We start from the raw sequence: 20674 nt of genomic DNA on the forward strand, positions 1-20674 counted from the left end.
GGAAATTTCAAAGGTGCTATACTACCCGTCATACAACATTGTCCTCATACAGCGTGCAGTGCATGAATTTTATGGCAGTTCCGTAGCATGTCTGTACGTAGTGATTTCGTCGTAAAATACCTGTTTTAAATGTATGTATATATACGTAGTCACTATACATACACGGTCTCCACACCTTATCTCGTTCGCGTGTACACACGAATTATACTCGCGTCGCGAAACTCCTGTCCTGTGATCGAACCCACGTCGGCAGGAATCTCGATGCTCACGAGGCGTGCAGGTCACGCGTATGTTCTCGCGTAAGATTACGAGTCATAACCGTGCCTAGCATCGTAATTATAAACTATTAACCCACCATCGTAACTGTGTGCTATTACAGGCTGGATCGTATCAGATTCTTAACGTGGCTTTGTAATAGAAGACTAATTAGAAACAATTGTGCGATAGTGAAACAACTGCGATATTGCAGTAATAAATCAAATGAAATAGCATGTGCATTATCAAAAAGTAATTACAATGTAATGATCAGCATATGGATATCTTGAATTAATTAAAAAATAATAACGATAAATTTAATTTGTTGAAAAAGAATATAGCAACCCCCCGTGTATTGTATATCTATCGATATTATCAATGACGCGAAAAATCCTATAATTTCCCTTATACGCTAGACTTAAACTACAGCTTATTTAAAATCTTCAATTAATTATAATTTAACAATTATCAAATTTAGTTACAGTTTAATCCAGTAATATAATAAGACAACAAAACCTTGTAGATATCAAGCAAGTTTTAAACATATTCTATTCAGGATTTCTTGCTATAATAGCAAGATGATTAAGAAACTTCTACATTGGATAATAAATCTACTCATTTATTTCAATCAGTTCAGTACTTAAACTTCCTCAATCATACGAATAAACATTTCGGCGAAATCGATAGTACAGTAATTTAGAAAGCTCGTGATGCCAACGAGTTTATATCAGCATAATAATGTATTATTTGCATTGTTTAATTTATAAATTTTACTTTAACATTTGACGAATTAACATTACATGTTTCAGCTGTATAATTCAGCCCTCCTCAACAATTATATAACATAAAACCTACATATTATATTCTAAACCGCAAAATTGATATACATTAAAAACGCTGCGTTTCGAAGAAAAACGATGCGATGGACATTCTGGACAAGATAAAATCGTCCTTGTTCAGTAAACGATTGAAACAAAGTTTCACCATGTTCAAATTGACTATTACATATCAAATAGATCGTCGAACGGTCAACGTCTCGCAAACACAATCAAAGTCAAAAGAGATGGTCACATAATACACAAGTATCAAAGATTAAAATTAAGATTGCCGATTGTCATAATGAGAATAGACACGTCTAACTTTCACGATTGTCGGTACAATATTTTTCTTCAAAATAGCGTTTTTAATGTATGTCAATTTTGCGGTTTAGAATATAATATGTGGGTCTTATGTTACATAATTGTTGAACATCTGAGGAGGGCTGAATCGCACAGCTGAAACATGTAATGTTAATTCGTCAAATGCTAAAGTAAAATTTATAATTAAATCATTGTATTTCATTATTTTATTTGAATATTTTGATAAATTATTTCTACTAATTTGATTCTTACCAGTCCTTTTGTATTACACAATTGTCATTTTTATATTAAGAGTCCTTGTATTGAAATATTATTTTTATTTGCATTCTATTATAGTGAATTCGATCACTCGCACTACATTGGATTAGTGTACATTAATTCCTACTTTATATAAAATAAAATGCAAAGGCATAATATTATCAACTTTGACAATGAAATAATACATGTAAATTCTATTAAATAACAATTACTGGATATTTAATTGTTTAAAATATTTATATTTATGCTCTTTTTTTACATTTAATTTTGTTCATTTCATGTATAACTTTTTTTCGGCTTTTAGTATGCACTAATGTAGTGTAATGCAAGTAATCAAATTTATTATTAGATAACTGTAAAATTATTGTCTACAATTCCACGTGGAAATAATTTCTTATAGTATCTCTCAATTATTTCCATTGCAATTACGAAACCTTAAGGTTTTTTTTATTATTATACTAGTTTTTGTAGTATATCAAAAAGTTTACAATTTTGCATAAATCATTAACTAACTGCGAATAATTATGAAATTTCTAACTTAATTTTATTTAATGTATATACATAATTTTTATCTGTTTAAATTAAATTCTCTTGTCGCGTGTAATATGTTGTTGCGTACTGGTGTGCAATTATATCGCAAATTATTTGTGTTATCGAAATTAAATTTAGTAAATAAAAATATTTATCAGACTTTCACGTTTAATATAATACCGTAAAGGATTTAGTAATGGAATAGCGTGGTCGTCAATTACGTTTACCCGAAATCACTTTCGTCCGAGTTGCTCTCACACGTCGCTCAAGCCTGAGGATAAACGCTCTTGCGAGTGTGAGACCCAATGATGGAGCGTTCTACAAAGCTCTCGAAGTTACCGTCGCAACTTCGGACTTTATAGCCGCGCCGCGCCGAATTAGCCGCGCTTCGTTTCACAGCATGAGATCAAGTAGAACACCGGAGGAGGTCTAGATAGAGGGTCACGTAAACGTTAAGTGGCCGATTCTTCGTATTACGATAACACGATGAGCCGCCTCGTATAAGTTTTCGAAGATGCCTGTCGACGTACGCTATCCCGAACGTGTTTCCTCTCCCGTACTTAACTCTCCTTGCACGAATATCTCTTCCGATCGACACGTTACGTCCAAAACGACAGCCGCATCGTGAACACGGGCGGCTGAATTATACCACAATTGTTATTTTACCTTGCACAATCTTGCGTTCCTTCGCGCAGAAACGCATACGCCTTTCCAATCTCTTCAAATTTGATGCTCAGACTTACGAGAACAACGAGGACTAACGTAGCATTTCGAATTGGTTTGTATATGTTCTGTTCAAAAAGATATGCAAACATCAAAAACGCTTTATAATATTTCTAATAACTAATTGACAAATTATTCAGAATTATTGGAATTACATTTAAAGATAAGTGCATTTTATGAGTTATTGATATTTTTATACCATTCTCGAATATCTGTTTTGAAAATGCAAGTAATCAACAACTTTTTAGAGTATATAATATATCTACATTGTTATAATATTTATTTTGTTATTAAATTATTATTAATTTTAATATATTATTATTAAATTTATTATTAAATTTACTCAAAATTACATTATTTTCGTATTATTTTATTTTTAAAATAATATAGTCAGTGTGGCACAAGAGCGTAATTCTCTCTCTCTCTCTCTCTCTCTCTCTCTCTCTCTCTCTCTCTCTCTCTCTGTCTGAAAGAAACTGAGTACATTAAAAATCCAAGTCAGAAGTACATTACATTTTCTAAAATGTATTTACTTAGTTACGGCATCCAATCACCGTTATCATTAATTATAGCTTGTCATCATACTTTTTATGAAATTTTCATAAATGTAAAAATGACATTGATCAATTGATTGGCCTTCTCAATTTCCAAACGCAAATCCGATTAAAAATATCTGATCAATCACGAGAATGAATAAGATACTTTGAGAAATAGGAATATCAATTTTGAAGAGAGTATAGTTCTCTTTGGCATATTCGGAAGATTGTCATAACTAAGTAAATGTATTTTAGTGAATTTAATATACTTTTAAAATAATATTTTTAATATACTCTGTTTCTTTCAAAGAACTGCTAACTATACTTTTGTGTCACTAACTGTATAAAATAAGAGAATATTTTATTTAAAAGATACGGTTAATAATTAATAATGACAATAACTCAGCTAACTGCATGTCAGTTTTCGGAGCAACACTAAGAATATATGTATAAAATACGAAAAGACTTACGTGAATCCTCGGATTTCTCTAATATGTCTGTGAACACAAACGACTACCAATCTAATAAGTCACCTGTGTCGTACCAGGACTTCACGTTGGATTTTTACTTCCGACAATTCTGGACGGACCCACGACTCGCGTTCAAGCCGCGACCAGGCGTCGAGACGCTCAGCGTCGGTTCAGAATTTATCAAGAACATTTGGGTACCCGACACCTTCTTTGTCAACGAGAAGCAGTCGTACTTTCACATCGCTACCACCAGCAACGAGTTCATTCGCATTCATCACTCGGGGAGCATTACGCGTAGCATACGGTGAGTAAAACATTAATTAAGTATATATCCGTAGCACTTTCACAGTTTTATATATGTACAGTATATATATAGGTACACATCTGATTCTCTCTTACGCAGTAATATTTTTCAAGCGTCAAACTTTCTTTATAATGAATCCAAGTTTAAAAGTCATCTAAGCGAATCCTTTTTTCTATATCTTAATGACGACGCTTAATTTAGATGGTAATTAAAAAGGGAGAAAATATACGATATATGCCACGTTAGGCAAGCAATAAAGGTTAAAAGGTCTTTCTTTCTACATTGAGTCAGTTAAGTAAATTTAATCCTGCACACTGTTACTTTCATCGTCCGAGGGAAAACGTCCATGGTATTTTCCGCCGACTGTAAATCGAGCTTCTCATTGTCCTCTATCACCATAGAACATTCGTGGCACTTCTGGGACCAATTGTACTCGGCACGACAAATTTGTTCCCTGTAGTGGCCTCCACCCCTTCTTGTCTGACACAGCTCGTATCATTTCTCGTGTCTATCTCCCTTTCGAGCGCCCAGGAGTGTTCTGGTATTAACGCGCCGGCTATATTCAGACGATCCATGCATACCTAACTTGCACTCCCTCGCGCAATATCGTTCCATTATATTACACCGTCGACTTCCGGATCGGAAGTACCGAATCGAGCCGCTCGCTGTCGGGAACGAAGGAAGAATATCGATGAAGCAACGAGTGCGCGCTCATTTGCGTGATATATATATATATATATATATAATACTTCTTCCCTGCTTCTCTCAGCATAAGTCATCGATCACTGTCTGCACGTACGAATCATGCGAATACGTACGTCTGTATCGTTTCGTATAATGCGTCTCGTCGAAGACAAGAATAGTATTAACGGTAACGGTATCGAATCGATACGGATTGGTTCTTATACACGTTAATCCTGACGTGACTCGGGCGTAATGAGGCCGACTACGAATTAATTCCTGCACATTGATTCAACGTTACTCGGGTGCAAATGGATTGGCTGCGAATCCCTATATTTGTATATCATGAAACATTTTTGTTGAGAAGCGATTGTTAAACGGGCTTTGCTTGAATATGTTTCAGCTTAACAATTACAGCGTCGTGTCCCATGAACTTGCAATATTTCCCGATGGACCGGCAACTGTGTCATATCGAGATCGAGAGCTGTAAGTACGCAATTCGCGCGTATGTACATACATTTATATATACTTATACATATTATATAGATGCATACAAACGAACGAAATATAATTTCACAGAATTCGACATTTTCGCCTACTTCTATTCGACATATAGGGTAGAGCGGGACTTTTTCGTCCATGCCTCGCGATGATAACAGTTTATGCTTCTAAACAGCACATGTTGATTGTTTAAAGGTTATACTCTTGAAAATCGATCATGACTGTATAACGTATAATTATAAGTCACTGGAAAGAGATATTGCTTGCCATGGTAAATTTTTGAATTACTTGAAAGTTGAAACTGACGGAATAGGGCCCCGCGCTACCCTATTAACATACACATACTTTTACGCATATTATAACGGAAATCAGAAAGACTTTTCTATGCACTTCAACAATATATTACTTCTCAGAATGACAATCGACTCGCCGTATCCTTTTGACGTCAACCATCGAGCACGTGCACGTAATTTTAAAAGAGAAAAATTGTTGCCAAAAGCTTCTAACAAATACAGAGTCAATCAATGTGAGTGTAATTCCATATGTAAGATATTAAGATACATTCCTTTCATTGAACTTATTATGCCGTAAAGCAGAGAATGGAAGTAACTCGTTACTTGTAACGAAGTTACAGTTACGAGTTACTTTTTTGATAACGTTACTGGTAACTGCGTTACTTTCTTTTTTTTTTGGTAACTGTAACGGTAACGTAGTTACATTTTTTGAATAACGGTAATGAAATTTACAGTTACTTTTATCGTTACTTTGCATACGATTGGATACGTTATTCTGTTATATAACAATTACATGTTATTAATTACGACAGCTATAAATTTGGTTGTAGAACATTGAGTGTTTTTATTTAATACAAGCGTAAAAGCTACATTTAGTTTTTCTTAATCTAAACATCGTACATATTTTGTTCTAATTGAGCTGTGTACAAAGCTTTACTCTGTACATTTCTGTGTACATTTATGTTGAGCAATTGGAAAACACCTCTTTTTGCAAAATTTCTGTTATATATTTTAATTATAGCATTATAATTTTTTTTCTATCAAAATATTTCATTTACAGCTAAAAGTATAGATTAAGTAAAAATATAGTTGTATTATAATAAAGAGATTATGTGTATTTCTTAATTTTCTTTTTAATTTTTAACTTATATTGTGATTCAGATAGTCCTATACAATCCTAAATCTTCTAGTTTTCTGCAAAGTATAAAAAAAATTCCTATACATAGTGTCAGTGTTTTACATGCTATATATATGTTGCTTTTATTAACATTTAAACAAAAAACATTGCAAAAGTACATTTTTAGACTAATTTTTAAAAAGTAACAGGAAAGTAACGAAAAGTTACCTTTCGAGTAACTGTAACGACGAGTTACTTTTAAAAAGCGAGAACTATAATAGTAACGGTAACTCGTTATTTTTTTTTTACTCTGTAACGAGTAACTGTAACTTGTTTCTTTTAAAAAGTAACTTTCCATTCCCCCTGCCGTAAAGTTATCAAACATAATAGCATCATTGGATAGAAATAACAATTGAGATCTTTGAGAGATGATTATTATTAGGAGTATCGATTGCATTGTATCTCTGAAAAAGTCTGCAACATTTACTTTAGCGTTGTGATTAACCATGTACCCGCGATTGGCCGTATATCTACTGGTCTCGCTGAAGCAGATTGTAAAACACGAACGATCAATTCCAGCATGTGAACTCGTGCATGTAACTCGAGGATAACGCCGAAAGCGATACGCAGAAAGTATCCTTATCGATAGCCGATTGTCGCTGATTCAATGCGATTCAATTGTACATCGCTTTGAACCCTTTTTTTTCAGATAAAGACATAGAAAGACGCTTCTACTGTGTATATTTGCGTCAAGCATTAAAAAAAAAACAGGAAACTTTGCGTTCCCCCTTTATTACACGCTCACACAGAGAATACTGTCAACTTCCACTACCCGCCACTCTCCAGTTTTCCTCCATCCCTTCTTCCTCCCCCAACGGTATCTGCCTCCCCCCCTCTCGCCTTTTTCCCGACATCAGGTTTTACTTCCTTCTTTCTTTTCTATCTTTCCCTCTCTATCTGTCTATCTGTCTGTCTGTCTGTCCGTCACTCGCCACTTCACACGCTCACTCACACGATCAGTCAGCCACACAAGTGAGAATCACTCCCATTCACTTCGTTCACTCACTCGCTCACTCACCACCCGCTCTCGCTCACACACTGGTTGGGTTTCTTTTTTTATTCCATATACAGTGATTGTACGTATGTAACAACATGGACTTGCAGAATCGGACATTTATTGCAGCCCCTTCCTTTTCACTTTTCTCTCGCGCGCGAAAGTCGATGAACGGAAAAAAAAAGTAAATATATTTTAAGCAATCCAATATAAAGTCTTTCTCTTCTTTTATAAACCCTATATACGGGAGATAAAAAAAAAAGAGGATGATTTACTTTAAGATTAATAATGTACTCACAGATAGTCGGAATCGAAAAGTAATCTCGCATTTTTCGTTTGTTTCACGCAGTTTTCGATCTAACAATAAAAGCCCGATTCTGGTTACCGAGCACAGTGTGCGGTCAATAAGCACCTTAAGAAGGAGCTTCGATGCCGTAAGAACGGCCTCGTGTAATGATGCGCGCACTGTATACGCAACTGAGTCGTCGACGAGACACGTCTCGATTAATCGAGTCGCTGCGTTAGACTATAAGCGTAGAAATCGTAGGTTGACCAGGAGCTACGATGATGCGCCGTGGGAATATCCCAATGCGCGAAGACACATACGAGAAGATTATCACCACGTATGTATGTGTGAGTACGAGTGCGAGAGGGTGAATGCGAGTTTGTGCGCGCGCGTGTGTCACGCGTCGAAGTGTGTGTGGTAGCGCTAACGTTTCACTGTCACGAGCTCGTGTTGATTGTCGTCACTATACTGCAAATTGCACAGTGTGTTAACGTATACAACAAGGAAAGAGAGAATTTCAAACATCCCTTTCGCCAGAATTGTTTCGCCATTTATTCATACGCGTTTACATCGCGAAATAACTACCGTTATTCATTAATACTGGCATTAATAATTCGTACACACGAGGAACACGCGTACCGCGCGCAAATTACCTGAATAAGTCAACACAATACGGTCAGATTGAAATCAGCATTGTAGTGATGATTACGTAACGAATAATTAGAAATATGTACAAAACAATCGCATATGAAAACAATCGTATTCGCAGAAATACAAATGCAAATGCTTTTGTAAAGGGCAACATTTTCAGAACGTGGTTAACGTGAAAATTTGACGTCTTCGGACATGTTAGCCATAAAACGGAAACGTTCAACCGCATTGATTTATACGGGATGATGGAAAAAGTTTGACTTTAACTCGCCTCCGCGCGCGCGCTGAAAGATCTATATTAAAACTCAGTCAGTCGTAGAATAGGGTCGAAGGGTCACCGGAAGTCCGGCATACGAGATACCGCAGGGAGTCGACCAAGTTGGTCGATTAGTTTCGTCGAGTAGAAAGCTCGGACTTTCGCGGGCGCCCTTTCGTCCTTAATTGGTCGGACTGCTCGAATACAAGTTATTACGATCGTTATAAGTTGTCGCGATACATTCCCATCACGAATTATAGGAGAATGCTCGCGCAAATCGTTAAACTTTCGAGATGATTCGTAAGATTTACAGGCTACCATTAACTTTTACTTGAGTTCGACTGAATCTTTGTCGTTTTCCAATTGAAGTTTTCCACAAAGAAGTATAAACAGGCAACTAAACTACAACTAAAGTTAATCAATGTCAATAAAATCGATCGGGAAGAAGATAAATATCGTTTTGCGCCGTAAGCTATTAAGATTAATAATTTGATTTAATATTTCTGCGGGCTTTTACGAGTATTTCACATTCACTAATCTAATAATAAAAACATTATTCTTTGCTTAGAAACTATCAAACGATGTAAGTTAATAATATTACGATTGCAATTCTCATGTGGTTTGTGATTGGCCCAAATTCTTAGTTTCTATTTATAATCGTAAATTCGATTTGATAGACGTTTCTAAGTGCAAATTTTGCTTGAAACATATCGCGGCTGATGAGATCTATAAAAAGAAAAGTCAGAAAGGCGCCAAATTTGTAGAACTCTGGAGAGTTTCTTGATTAGTTTCAGATAGAGAAGTGTCGGGTCACGAACATCGTTTCGCTCTTAACTTAGCCATTAAACGAGATATTATTACCCCTCACAGTATCGATTTTGTATCTCCACGATGTTGAACAAGGGTACTAGTTTGCGAGTATTTTTGCAATCGTCAATTTCTCACGGTCTTTCAACGAACGAGCAAAGTAAAATTACTCTCATCTTATCTTACTCTCATGTTTCACTAAATCCATTTCGTAAAATATACAGAATCATGCAGTACCGTAACCAAGGATGAGAGCAGACGTGCAATTTGCAGTAATTTCAAATCGTAGCAGATCGCATATAGTTATCGCGTATGCTCGTCGACACGAAACGACTGCGACTTTCACGGTAATAAAAACCGATGAAGATTCGAATTCTGCATTTCTCGTGAGATAGCTCCAACTATTTAAAAAAAAAATAAAATAAAAAATAGCGATACGCATTAAATCCAACTATCAATACGTTTACAGGACACGCTTTGTCACATCCTACGCAAAGACCGTATGCGAACGTTTACGAGCATCCTCCGAAGTGGTCTCCACTCTACCAACCTACCTACCGCTGACCGTCACACGTCGGTCTTAGCTGAACGCGTGATTTCTCGAAGGTCGCTCGGTCATTCGACAAATGAATACGAATAATGACCGTGTGCACGTACCTGCCATCGAATATCTAAATACACACGACGTGTCCTCTTTCTACACTCTGTCAAAGAAAAATTTCTCGTGGATTACATACGTGCACACAAGACATAACAATCGTTAAAACTATAATTATCGTTTATCAAGGAGCTGCGTGAATTGTGCGAAGATCTTTTCTTTTATGGCTCGACAATAACAGAAACATTGAGCAAAACGTATGTAGTCCACGTACATGTGACGAACACATCTATATAGAGAATGGAATCCGTTCCGTCTACGAGATCGACGACGATTTCCTGCGGAAGGAACCCTACGTTCAGGGAGAGAGAGAGATCACGCTGAACTAGATATACCACCGAAGCACACGCACGATTGTAAATATATATACAAACGAGAGCTCTCGGCGCGCAGTCGCCATAAATCAGTCGCCGAGATCAAAAAACGCGACGAAAGTGCGCTATTCAAACACTATCACTACTTTGCCACTCTCTCACGACTACCACCGCCATCACTTAACTTATCACTTTACCAACCCTCCTCCCCCAAACCTGAAGGGCCTCCGACATATAGCACTGAGCCTCGTGTCCGGGGACGTAATAAGTGCCGACGACGGCCAGCCCCGAAGGAGGCTAAATCCAGAAACGACGTGTCGACAATGGTCCGACCGAATTAAAACGCATTGTGCATCTAGCCCAGCGCATGTAGAAAAGAAAATACTGCAACATTACCCATGGCGTACCCAGGCTGTGGTCACGTTATCGGTATGCCTATATGAATTTGCTTGTAACCTAATTTTGTTCTGCGACTTGTTCCGGTATACGTCCCTATTCCCCAGACCCCGCCCTCCGAACAACTTTTGTACGTTTAGTAGAGCAATAGATATTATCTAATTATCTAATATACTGTATATAGTGCGGCAACGCGGCATGTGTCGGCATGATCATTAATTTAGTCTACCTCGGAACAGGATAGAAAAATAAGTAAGTGATATATATATATGTAAAAGTATACATATATAATTCTCGTATTACTTTTCCTCTCTTCTTTTTCGTAATGACGATAATGTTTAAATTGTCCGTTAAACAAATTTTTTACAACGATAACTTCTACGTAAAAATATCATTAAAAGATTTCTGAAATTTTTTGTTATAATAATTGCTTGACAGACAAATCGCACTCTTTTCGGGAATTTCTATACACACTCTAGATTTAGATTATTATGTAAATACATTACGTAAAAGTAAAAGAATCATCACAGGAACGCAATTCCTTCTTAATGTATATACACACACACACACCAACGAGCCTGATTTATTGAATTCTAATTCAGACCTCGAAAAGGCCTCAATAATATCGTTCAGGGATAACGTTTGAATTTTAATGGGACCGTAAAACCGGTATGGAAATTCGCATTTCTCGCAAAACACAGAGCATGAGAATGAAGCATGTAGCATGGAGCATGCAGCACAGCAGGTGAAATGCGCAGCATAAAGCATGTATATACTGTAGTACACATACATATATATATACGTATATATGTATATTTATGTAAATCTAAATATGTAAACCTAATCCTTCCGAGCTTGTACGTGTCACTGTAGCATGTCAAGCACAAAACTCTATTTTTTCTCTTTCCGCTTTTTTTTTTCTCCATATCTACTTATACACAATCTCCACTTTTCGTCTTAAACCCTTAAACTTGCTGCCACTACCATAGTCCTCGGTATTTTGCTAATGCTGCCGCAGTCCTTTCCCCTGCAGTATTCAACAGCCACTATCACGACCCGACCCTTCTCCCGTTCTCTTCTGACCTTTTACCCCTCGTGATGCTTAATGTTGCCCCCAATCCAGGACTTCTTTATTAAAACTTTGTAAAATCAATTTTATCTGCGCTGCACTTAACTATGCGACGACCATCGGCAGAAATAACGAACGAATGAATGAACAAACGCTTGTAATATTTTCGTAAATTTTTTTTAGACATGATCATTGTTGCTCACGAATGCAATTTTTTTTATTATATGATGTTTTAAATTTGTTTGCAATAAATACGTAGTATAATAAGGAATGCAATTAAACGTGAAAAAAAATTAAATATAAAATACATCTTATTAATGTAACAAGTACACAAACTTTTACGTTGAACGTGGCAAATGAACGAAACTTGGTATTTCCAGAGTATTTCGAATCGTTAGTGTTGAACACGCCTGTTGCAAATCGTAATGTCATTACCGAGATCGTGATTTTGCGCGACGCCGCATGCAACTGTGTCCGCTGTGCAGAATCGCGGCGTACCGAACATGATAAAACGAGATGGCATTCAAAATCGGATTCCAAAAACAAAAGCAATTAATCTGGCACATTCGGAGGCGTACCGCTTAATCCACGTTTGGCCGATGCTCGCGCAATGTAGCCACCACCGCGACGGAATGCCACTTTGGTGCCTGGAATGCGGTGTAACGATCGTAATCACCTAAGATTCAGTTATAGAGGAATGTTTCTCGGTGCGGTATGTACGCGCTGGAGGCCGCGCGGAGGAATTAGAGAGAACAAATAAGCGCGAATTATGATCGATAGTCGTCACAACTCGATCGCAGGATACTTTGGATGAATATAAGAATGAATTAATAGATAATAGAGTCGTCGCAAGATCGACACGCTGTATTTATCTCACAGAGAATCCTTGTCTCACGATCTAAAGAAGAATATCATTATTGATCCATGTCAATCCCCGCGTGGCCTTGGACGCAATATAACCGCAAATTCGGTTTTGAAAACATCATAGACGTTTCTGGGAAGGCATTATTTTTTGTAATTAAACGATCAAAAAAGATAAATTAATATGTAAAAAATTCTTTACAGAAAAAACTCTTTACATAAATAAGGCATCAAAAGCTAAAATTCATACAAGGTTTAAAACTATCTCTATATATACTTGCAACATAAATCTAAACTTTAATATAAAAAGAGATTTAGAATTCACAACAACTCTTCTCTTTATGATATTAGTTTTACGAAAAAATTATAGAGTACTCTTTTCAAACTTTTGGAAAATTACGGACAACTTTGTTAAGATATTAGAATGCCTATCTTGATGACGTTTATGATATGGCGGCACGAAGGGCATCCTAAATCGATTTCACGTAAAAAGAAATTTACGCGACAAAATTGAATGGTGCTGCAACAATGGAAACCGCTTTAGGTTGCTCGCGCAATATAAGTTTGCTTCTAATTACTGTACTCCCCGAGGAACCCACCCTTCCGTTCCAAACTGAACACTACCTCAGTGTCTAATTATTGTATGTTAGAGCGAAGATATTTGTGTTCTTGTTCTCCCGGCAGTTGGATACACAATGCGCGATATTCGGTACAAATGGAACTCCGGCCTACAGTCGGTCGGCATCTCGAACGAGGTGGAACTACCGCAGTTTCGCGTGCTCGGTCACAGGCAACGACAGACAACCATACACCTATCTACAGGTAGATATTCCCCTCTTATTCGTTCTTCCTTCTAAACTTGCTCCAGAAATTCGCGTGATTAACGTATGTATGTATATATCATATATTGTGTAGAAATGTCAATTATATGTAAATTATCATGATAAATTTTAACGAATAATACTATCAAGCGCGAGAGATGATGAAACTTTTTCGTTTTAAAAAAATGTGAGAATATGTACCATATTCACACAGATTACGACACGTCCAATGCATACGTATATATACAAATGTATATATAATATGCAACTGGACAAGTCATGTGTGAGCATATATACATATATAATATGAATCCTGTTTTTACCCGCATCGATATGCACCGATCACTGTGTTATCTTTTCGCGAACATATTTAATTATGTAAGAACAAGCTTGCTCAGTGGGACAGCGTAGTCCTACGATCATTCATTTCGACCGATCGACTGATCGGTTTTTATCTACATTACGGAAGACGCAGACGATCGTTGAGTGTCCATAATTCCTAGATTTGATTTCCCTTTTCATTAAAGATGTGTGTGTGTGTGTGTGTGTGTGTTGTGTGTTTGTGTGCGTGTGTGTGTGTGTAAGGACGTTATACTATTTTTATTCTTACTATCATCATTGCGTATCAATACTGACTTACAAAAGATGAAACATTTTGCGCTATATATACTAGAGCTGTAAATTTAGATTTCTTTTCATTGCGCGGATAATGGATTTCCATAGCTTTGTATCATACCTACTTCAATTATACCAAAAGGTTTGCGGGTTATTACAGTGTCTTTCTTCATTCTTGATTCTTGGGCATCAAGAATGAAGAAGAAAGACACGACGATAACCCGTAAACCTTCTGGTATAATTAAAGATAATACCCGTGAAATGTGTAATACCTATATATTGATAAGCATATAAATTGCTAACGAGTTTCAGGAATAGTATTACGTCCACCTTTGACCTAACATCCACTATCCACAACCACCACCATCAAAACAATAATCGACACAACGGACTCGTAAATACGGATGATACTCGCCTTCCACTTCTCGATCGTAATCAACAATCGAGAAGATCGTCCATTACGATCTCTCATTACACGTCAAATATTCCGCCCACATGCTCCTTTAAAGTCAATTTAATTTGGGCTCTCGATAGCTCTCTTCACAAGGGTATTTCTCATAGAGAAAGACAGAGAGTAAGATAAACTGAGAGAGACAGACAGATAAAAAGAAAGAAAGGAACGAAAATTGTGAACAGAGAGAAAGGGGAAAAAGTGAAAGAGAGCGGACTCGTAAGGTTTGATGGGGGTGCGAGGTAAGTGGAGGCCCCCTCGGAGCTGAAATGCGTTTGAGGGCTTCCGCGAAGGTACGTACCAACCGCGGGGGGTCTCTCTATTTTTTCAGTCGGATACACGATGAGGGACATCCGGTACAAGTGGAACGAGGGCCCGAACAGCGTCGGGGTCAGCAACGAGGTCTCCCTGCCTCAGTTCAAGGTCCTCGGTCATCGTCAACGTGCCATGGAGATTAGTCTTACCACCGGTAACGTATAAACACAACCCCACCCCCCACCACCAACAAATAATTGTTCAACCCTCGCTTTTAACGGCATGGGTAAGGTGGAGAGACACGTGAGCGCTATCCGATGTCCGCAGGCGCAATTGTCGCTCGTAAGAAAAACCGTCGTAATCCTGTGTACCTTACTTACGTAAAGCCGTCGATCGATCGATCGATCTCTCTCTTTCTCGCGATCTCGCGCGTCACATAATCTCGTCGAATAGCGGAGCTGGCTGGCATTATATAAATCGCCGGCTTAAACCTTTTTCGCATTCGATAGCGGTAAAGCTCCTCGAAAAATCATCGCTATACATTTCTCCACTCGGAGTTTCAATGAAACTTTGGGCAAGCAAAATTGTCTTCATACTGCCACCATATATGGCAGCGCTCCAATGTCAATTTCTAAGCCAGTTTCTCATAACACGAGCAAGTTTAAGATTGATATTCAATGATGTAACATACACTCCAGTTGAGGACGATTACGGCATCTGCGATTTTTCTCACAATCAAGCCTCTCATTCTTCGATACTATTCTCTAATTACATCGCAAGTATAATGACTAAATATGATATCATCCTAGTAACAAAATCAATAGGTATCTTTCTCCCAGATATCTCTTTTCGCGATAATGGCGCGCAAGAAATAAATTGTCGACAATTTGTTAAAACGGAAGAACGCCATTATGGAGTGCAAATTGCAACAAGGACAACTCGATTTTCCATTCTAATTGATTCTTCATTTTTCTCTTCTTATGTAACTACATCTCAAACCTTTCGATCGGCGCACAATACACGCCGCCAATATACCTCACTATAACCATGCATGCATATCTACACTGACAGATGTACACAACACGAGTACGAAGAGTCGCGCATCAACGATGCGAATTTCACTTAACATCCAGCCAGCTCTGATGCGCCGTATTTCCGGCTGGTGCAAGGAATGGAGAGAGAGAGAGAGAGAGAGAGAGAGAGAGAGAGAGAGAAAGAAAGAGAGAGCTATTCGTGAACAATGAAACCGCTTTTCCGCTAGTAAAAGCCAGTGTGGGAAGAACGAGAGATCGAGCAAGAAGAACGGAGGAGGATCGAAGAGCACAACGGAACGAACGAGAAGCGGGAGAGATAGAAAAAGAAAAAGAGAGAGAGAGAGAGAGAGAGAGAGAGAGAGAGAGAGAGAGAGAGAGAGAGAGAGATGCAAGGGAAAGAGAAAGCGAGAAAGAGAGAGAGATAAACGAACAGTGAGGAGGAAGGACAGTGAGCACGGGAGATAAAGAGACATTAAATAGCGCCTCTCCGTCTCCCTGTCCTGACCTTCGATCTTTTAATCGTAGGGAATTACTCGCGGCTGGCCTGCGAGATCCAGTTCGTACGGTCGATGGGCTACTACCTGATCCAGATCTACATACCCTCAGGGCTGATTGTCATAATATCGTGGGTGAGCTTTTGGCTAAACCGAAACGCGACCCCCGCTCGGGTGGCCCTCGGAGTAACCACTGTGCTCACTATGACGACCCTAATGTCCTCGACGAACGCGGCGCTACCAAAGATCTCCTACGTCAAGTCCATCGACGTCTATCTGGGCACCTGCTTCGTCATGGTCTTTGCCTCGTTGCTCGGTGAGTGCGATCGTGTACTCTTCCGTGCCTTTACTACGTCGCTGCCATTAAGCTTTCCATCCTGCGTCCTCTCATATACTCCGTATAGCTCGGAGCCGTGCCGTTCCAGTAGCGAGCTCGTAGAGTATCGTAGACGGATACTTGTGCAGGGCTCACGTGACAAATGCAAGGGACCCATTTTCCTCGAAATCGTTACTTGTCGTCGACGACGTATTAAACGTTCGTCGGTCCAAACTTTCGTTCCGCGTCTATATAGAAAAGGCGTCTCACGGAAATCGTTTACCGTGAAGTAACCGCGAAACACACAGAGGCAGGTCCAATGCGAATAAGAGAACCCCGCAAGCAATCGCGCGCTCGCGGCTTTGTTCAATCGATTCGTTACACGGCTTGTGACACACACATTGTTGCGTTTTCACAACTGCGATTGCGAGTACCTCATTACATACGACATCAAGGTACTTCGCCGTCGCGGTGCACCGTTTCGGGGTTTCCAGGGAAATGGCTTTCTTCCATCTGCACGTGAGCTCTACACAAGTACCGGGAGCGCAAGCATGAGTGAGATTCTCGACGGATGGAAGTGGGCCCCGTGAACCGGGCTTCCCGCCCGGATCTTACAGTGGCAGACGTGTCATGGCATTGTATGGTTACGTGTTTTCATTCCCGTGGATTCTTATTATTCGCAGAGTACGCCACGGTGGGCTACATGGCGAAGAGGATTCAGATGCGGAAGAATCGGTTCCAAAAGATAGCCGAGAGCATGAAGGCGGCGAGCGAAAATCCAGGACCGCCGCGCGTGCCCGGCGATCATGGCGATCATGCGCCTAAGCAAACTGTGAGTAGCGACGGCCAAGATTGTCGTCGTTCCCGAATTTTTTTTCTTCCATGCAGAATGTCGTTTTCTCACTAAGCGTATCACCAGGAGATCCAGACGTACTAGTGCTCCCCTGGACGATTTTACACGCTTTCTTTCAGCGAGTAGACGATCGGCTCTGTCAAGATATCCAGATGTCCCGATCGTGGCACGATTTATGCATAATCGTAGCACTTGTTTCATTACTTTTTGGCTCCCGAGAGCCGTGTAATCATATAAACGTACACATACAACAAATATCATCTGTTTCGCCTTTACCAACACAATAAAGGAAATCTCAAGTAAAAATTCATTTTTAATAACGAAATATTAAACGACAATATAATATATTGAATCGTGTAGTAATCGCTGTTAAAAACTAAATTTAACTGGATTACGCGATAAACGAAACTTTAATCCCACACGCGATAAATCAAATTAAAGCTCATCGAACTCTTTTTCCTTGACACAAGGGACAGGCTCAACAGGACGAAGCCGAGCATTATCCTCGATCCGATCTCAGCACGTACCATCGCGCAATATAAATATACGCACTCTATCCCCTCCCTCTTAAAACAAAAAAACTAAAACCGACAGGCTCAACACACGAAAGGTCAAAAGCTAAAAGCTTCTGCAAAATGAATTTCCCATTCGGCCGCGTAACGCGCCGGACAACGTGCTTCACGCCAACACGGACACGACGCACTATAAATTTTCTTTTAATCTTGGGTATTGTAGACACCCACCCCCCCCCCTCTTCCCCTTCCTCTCTTCTGAAAACAGAAAATATTAAAAGACCGGAAAAGAAAGAGAACAATGTAGGATAACGGAAAGAAGTGAGTAAACGAGCGACAGAGATGAACGGGACGGACAACGGGAAGGACGGTCATAAAATGTCGGATAAGAGAGGATGAGACGTTTTAATTAATTATTATTACAAAGTTAATTATTCATGTTATCCAGCGATAAATGCCTATAATGACGCGCGCGCGTTTTTTTACGTGATTCTTTTAATTACGTACTTGATAATTACGTTCTGTTTCTTCTGAGATTTTTATACTTTATAGTTACTTTTTTCAAAAGCGGCTAAAATCGACTCTAATATCTTTGGTGATTATGTGTATTAATTTATTCTTTCGAATGCATATTAATTCTTAATTAAAGTAAAATTTAATCAATAATTAAAATAATGTAACTATTCAAAATATTTGATAATCTTACTGCAACACAATCTCATTTTACATTAAATAAATGTAAGTCTTTTATAATGACCGATGACTGTGTACTAGTAACTAATAATAATAATAACAATAATAATTCTCAAGCACCTCATCCCGACAATACCTGATATCAACTAGCATCACATATATATATACACACCACCAGCTTTTAATTAAATTTTCACCAACCCGTTTTGCTTGAGCACGAGCAATCGCACCGCGCGTTTCTATACGAACCGCGGTTCTTTTACGAGAGAGAGAGACTTTTCCTATTTCACACTTTAAACGTTTGTCGAATAAACTAACAGACGCGAGTCGCAACAGCGACTTAAAAAGCAGGTGAGTCTCTCGAAGTGTTCCGATGACTATACGTAAAATCGGACACGACCGCGTTAAAGAAATAAAACATACACTGCCCAAGTCCTCGGTGTCGCATGCCAATCCGACAAAGTACGGGGTAAACCTCGGGTGAGGGACACCCCACGGCAAACTGCCGTGTCTCTTGTAAGTGGTCCCATGTTGTCCAGGAGGTGCGGTTCAAGGTGCACGACCCAAAGGCACACAGCAAAGGTGGGACGCTCGAGAACACCATAAATGGTCGCGCCGATGAGGAATCGGCGGGCGCGCCGCAACATATTATTCATCCTAGCAAGGACATCACCAAGCTCTACGGTATGAGTAGACCATGTACGCACTTTTATAACACTATTTTACCCCCCGCCTGGCAAGCTATCAAACAATATTCGGTTCTTAGCTTGGCAGGCTGTCTATTTCAACGAGCTTCTGAACGGTGTGCATAATAAACGTTACTGTACGGTTTAACCGTCAGCGAGCTCGGAAGGCCACCGGCGTGGTGTCATCATCGCGGTGGTAAAGGCTCTGACAAGGCCGTCCAAATTGTGCAATATGGATATCGAGTACTTTGAACTTTGTCAAGACTATGCAATATTCATGGCCGATGATACCACGCGCCTGCGCCCGGCCGTTGTATTATATATTATATATATATATACATATATTTCTCTACGCTTGAAACACCGTCCGAAAACCAACGCTTGTTCACTGATCATCTCATAAAAAGCTTTTTCGCATTTTAAGAAATATACATCTGTACAATTTATTTTCAAGCATTACGATGCACTATTAGACGCTTTTTCTACCCTCTGGGGTATACGGCACCGCGCGAACTCGGAAGCTCACTGAAATATGCAATTCTCTTCCCTTCTTAATCTTACGCGTCGCAACTGTTCTAAGTCACTTTAACGTTTCTTAAATAGGCATAACGCCGTCGGACATCGACAAATACTCCCGCATCGTATTCCCGGTATGTTTCGTTTGCTTCAATCTGATGTATTGGATCATTTACCTCCACATCAGCGACGTGGTCGCGGATGACCTCGTGCTGCTCGAGGAGGCCAAGTAAACGACGACGTCGCAGTGCTCCGAATCGAGAACTAAGGAAGAAGGGCAAAAGAGTGCACAGAAACGAGCATTCTTACAAGGAACAAGGACCGTGGATTCACGGGAAGGAGAAAGGCGAAAACGGTTCGATCCGAATCGAGGCGCGCGCTCGGTCACTACTTCAGAACTTCGGGAAGTAGTAAAAACGAGTGGAGAGTCAAAGAGCGACCGACAGCTCGCAGACCAAAGGTGCTCTTAAAATATGCGCTTAGGTCCATTCCGAGAGAGAGAGAGAGAGAGAGAGAGAGAGAGAGAGAGAGAGAGAGAGAGAGAGAG

The 20674-nt window shown here is 39.2% G+C and overlaps 1 protein-coding gene across 1 annotated transcript in view; it reads left to right on the forward strand.

Moving 5' to 3' along the window:
• Rdl (Resistant to dieldrin) overlaps positions 1–20655 on the forward strand; it is a 76256-nt gene extending 55601 nt beyond the window's left edge. The window contains exons 4-11 of the mRNA XM_018537471.1: positions 3990–4216; positions 5301–5383; positions 13566–13703; positions 15100–15237; positions 16583–16867; positions 17551–17699; positions 19465–19609; positions 20215–20655. Coding sequence (XP_018392973.1) covers positions 3990–4216; positions 5301–5383; positions 13566–13703; positions 15100–15237; positions 16583–16867; positions 17551–17699; positions 19465–19609; positions 20215–20360 — 1311 coding nt within the window. The 3' untranslated portion in view covers positions 20361–20655. The remainder of the gene's footprint in view (positions 1–3989; positions 4217–5300; positions 5384–13565; positions 13704–15099; positions 15238–16582; positions 16868–17550; positions 17700–19464; positions 19610–20214) is intronic.
• Positions 20656–20674: the final 19 nt, after the last annotated feature.

Source organism: Cyphomyrmex costatus, unplaced genomic scaffold, assembly GCF_001594065.2.
Source record: "Cyphomyrmex costatus isolate MS0001 unplaced genomic scaffold, Ccosl1.0 scaffold100, whole genome shotgun sequence".
NCBI classification, from domain to species: Eukaryota; Metazoa; Arthropoda; class Insecta; order Hymenoptera; family Formicidae; genus Cyphomyrmex; species Cyphomyrmex costatus.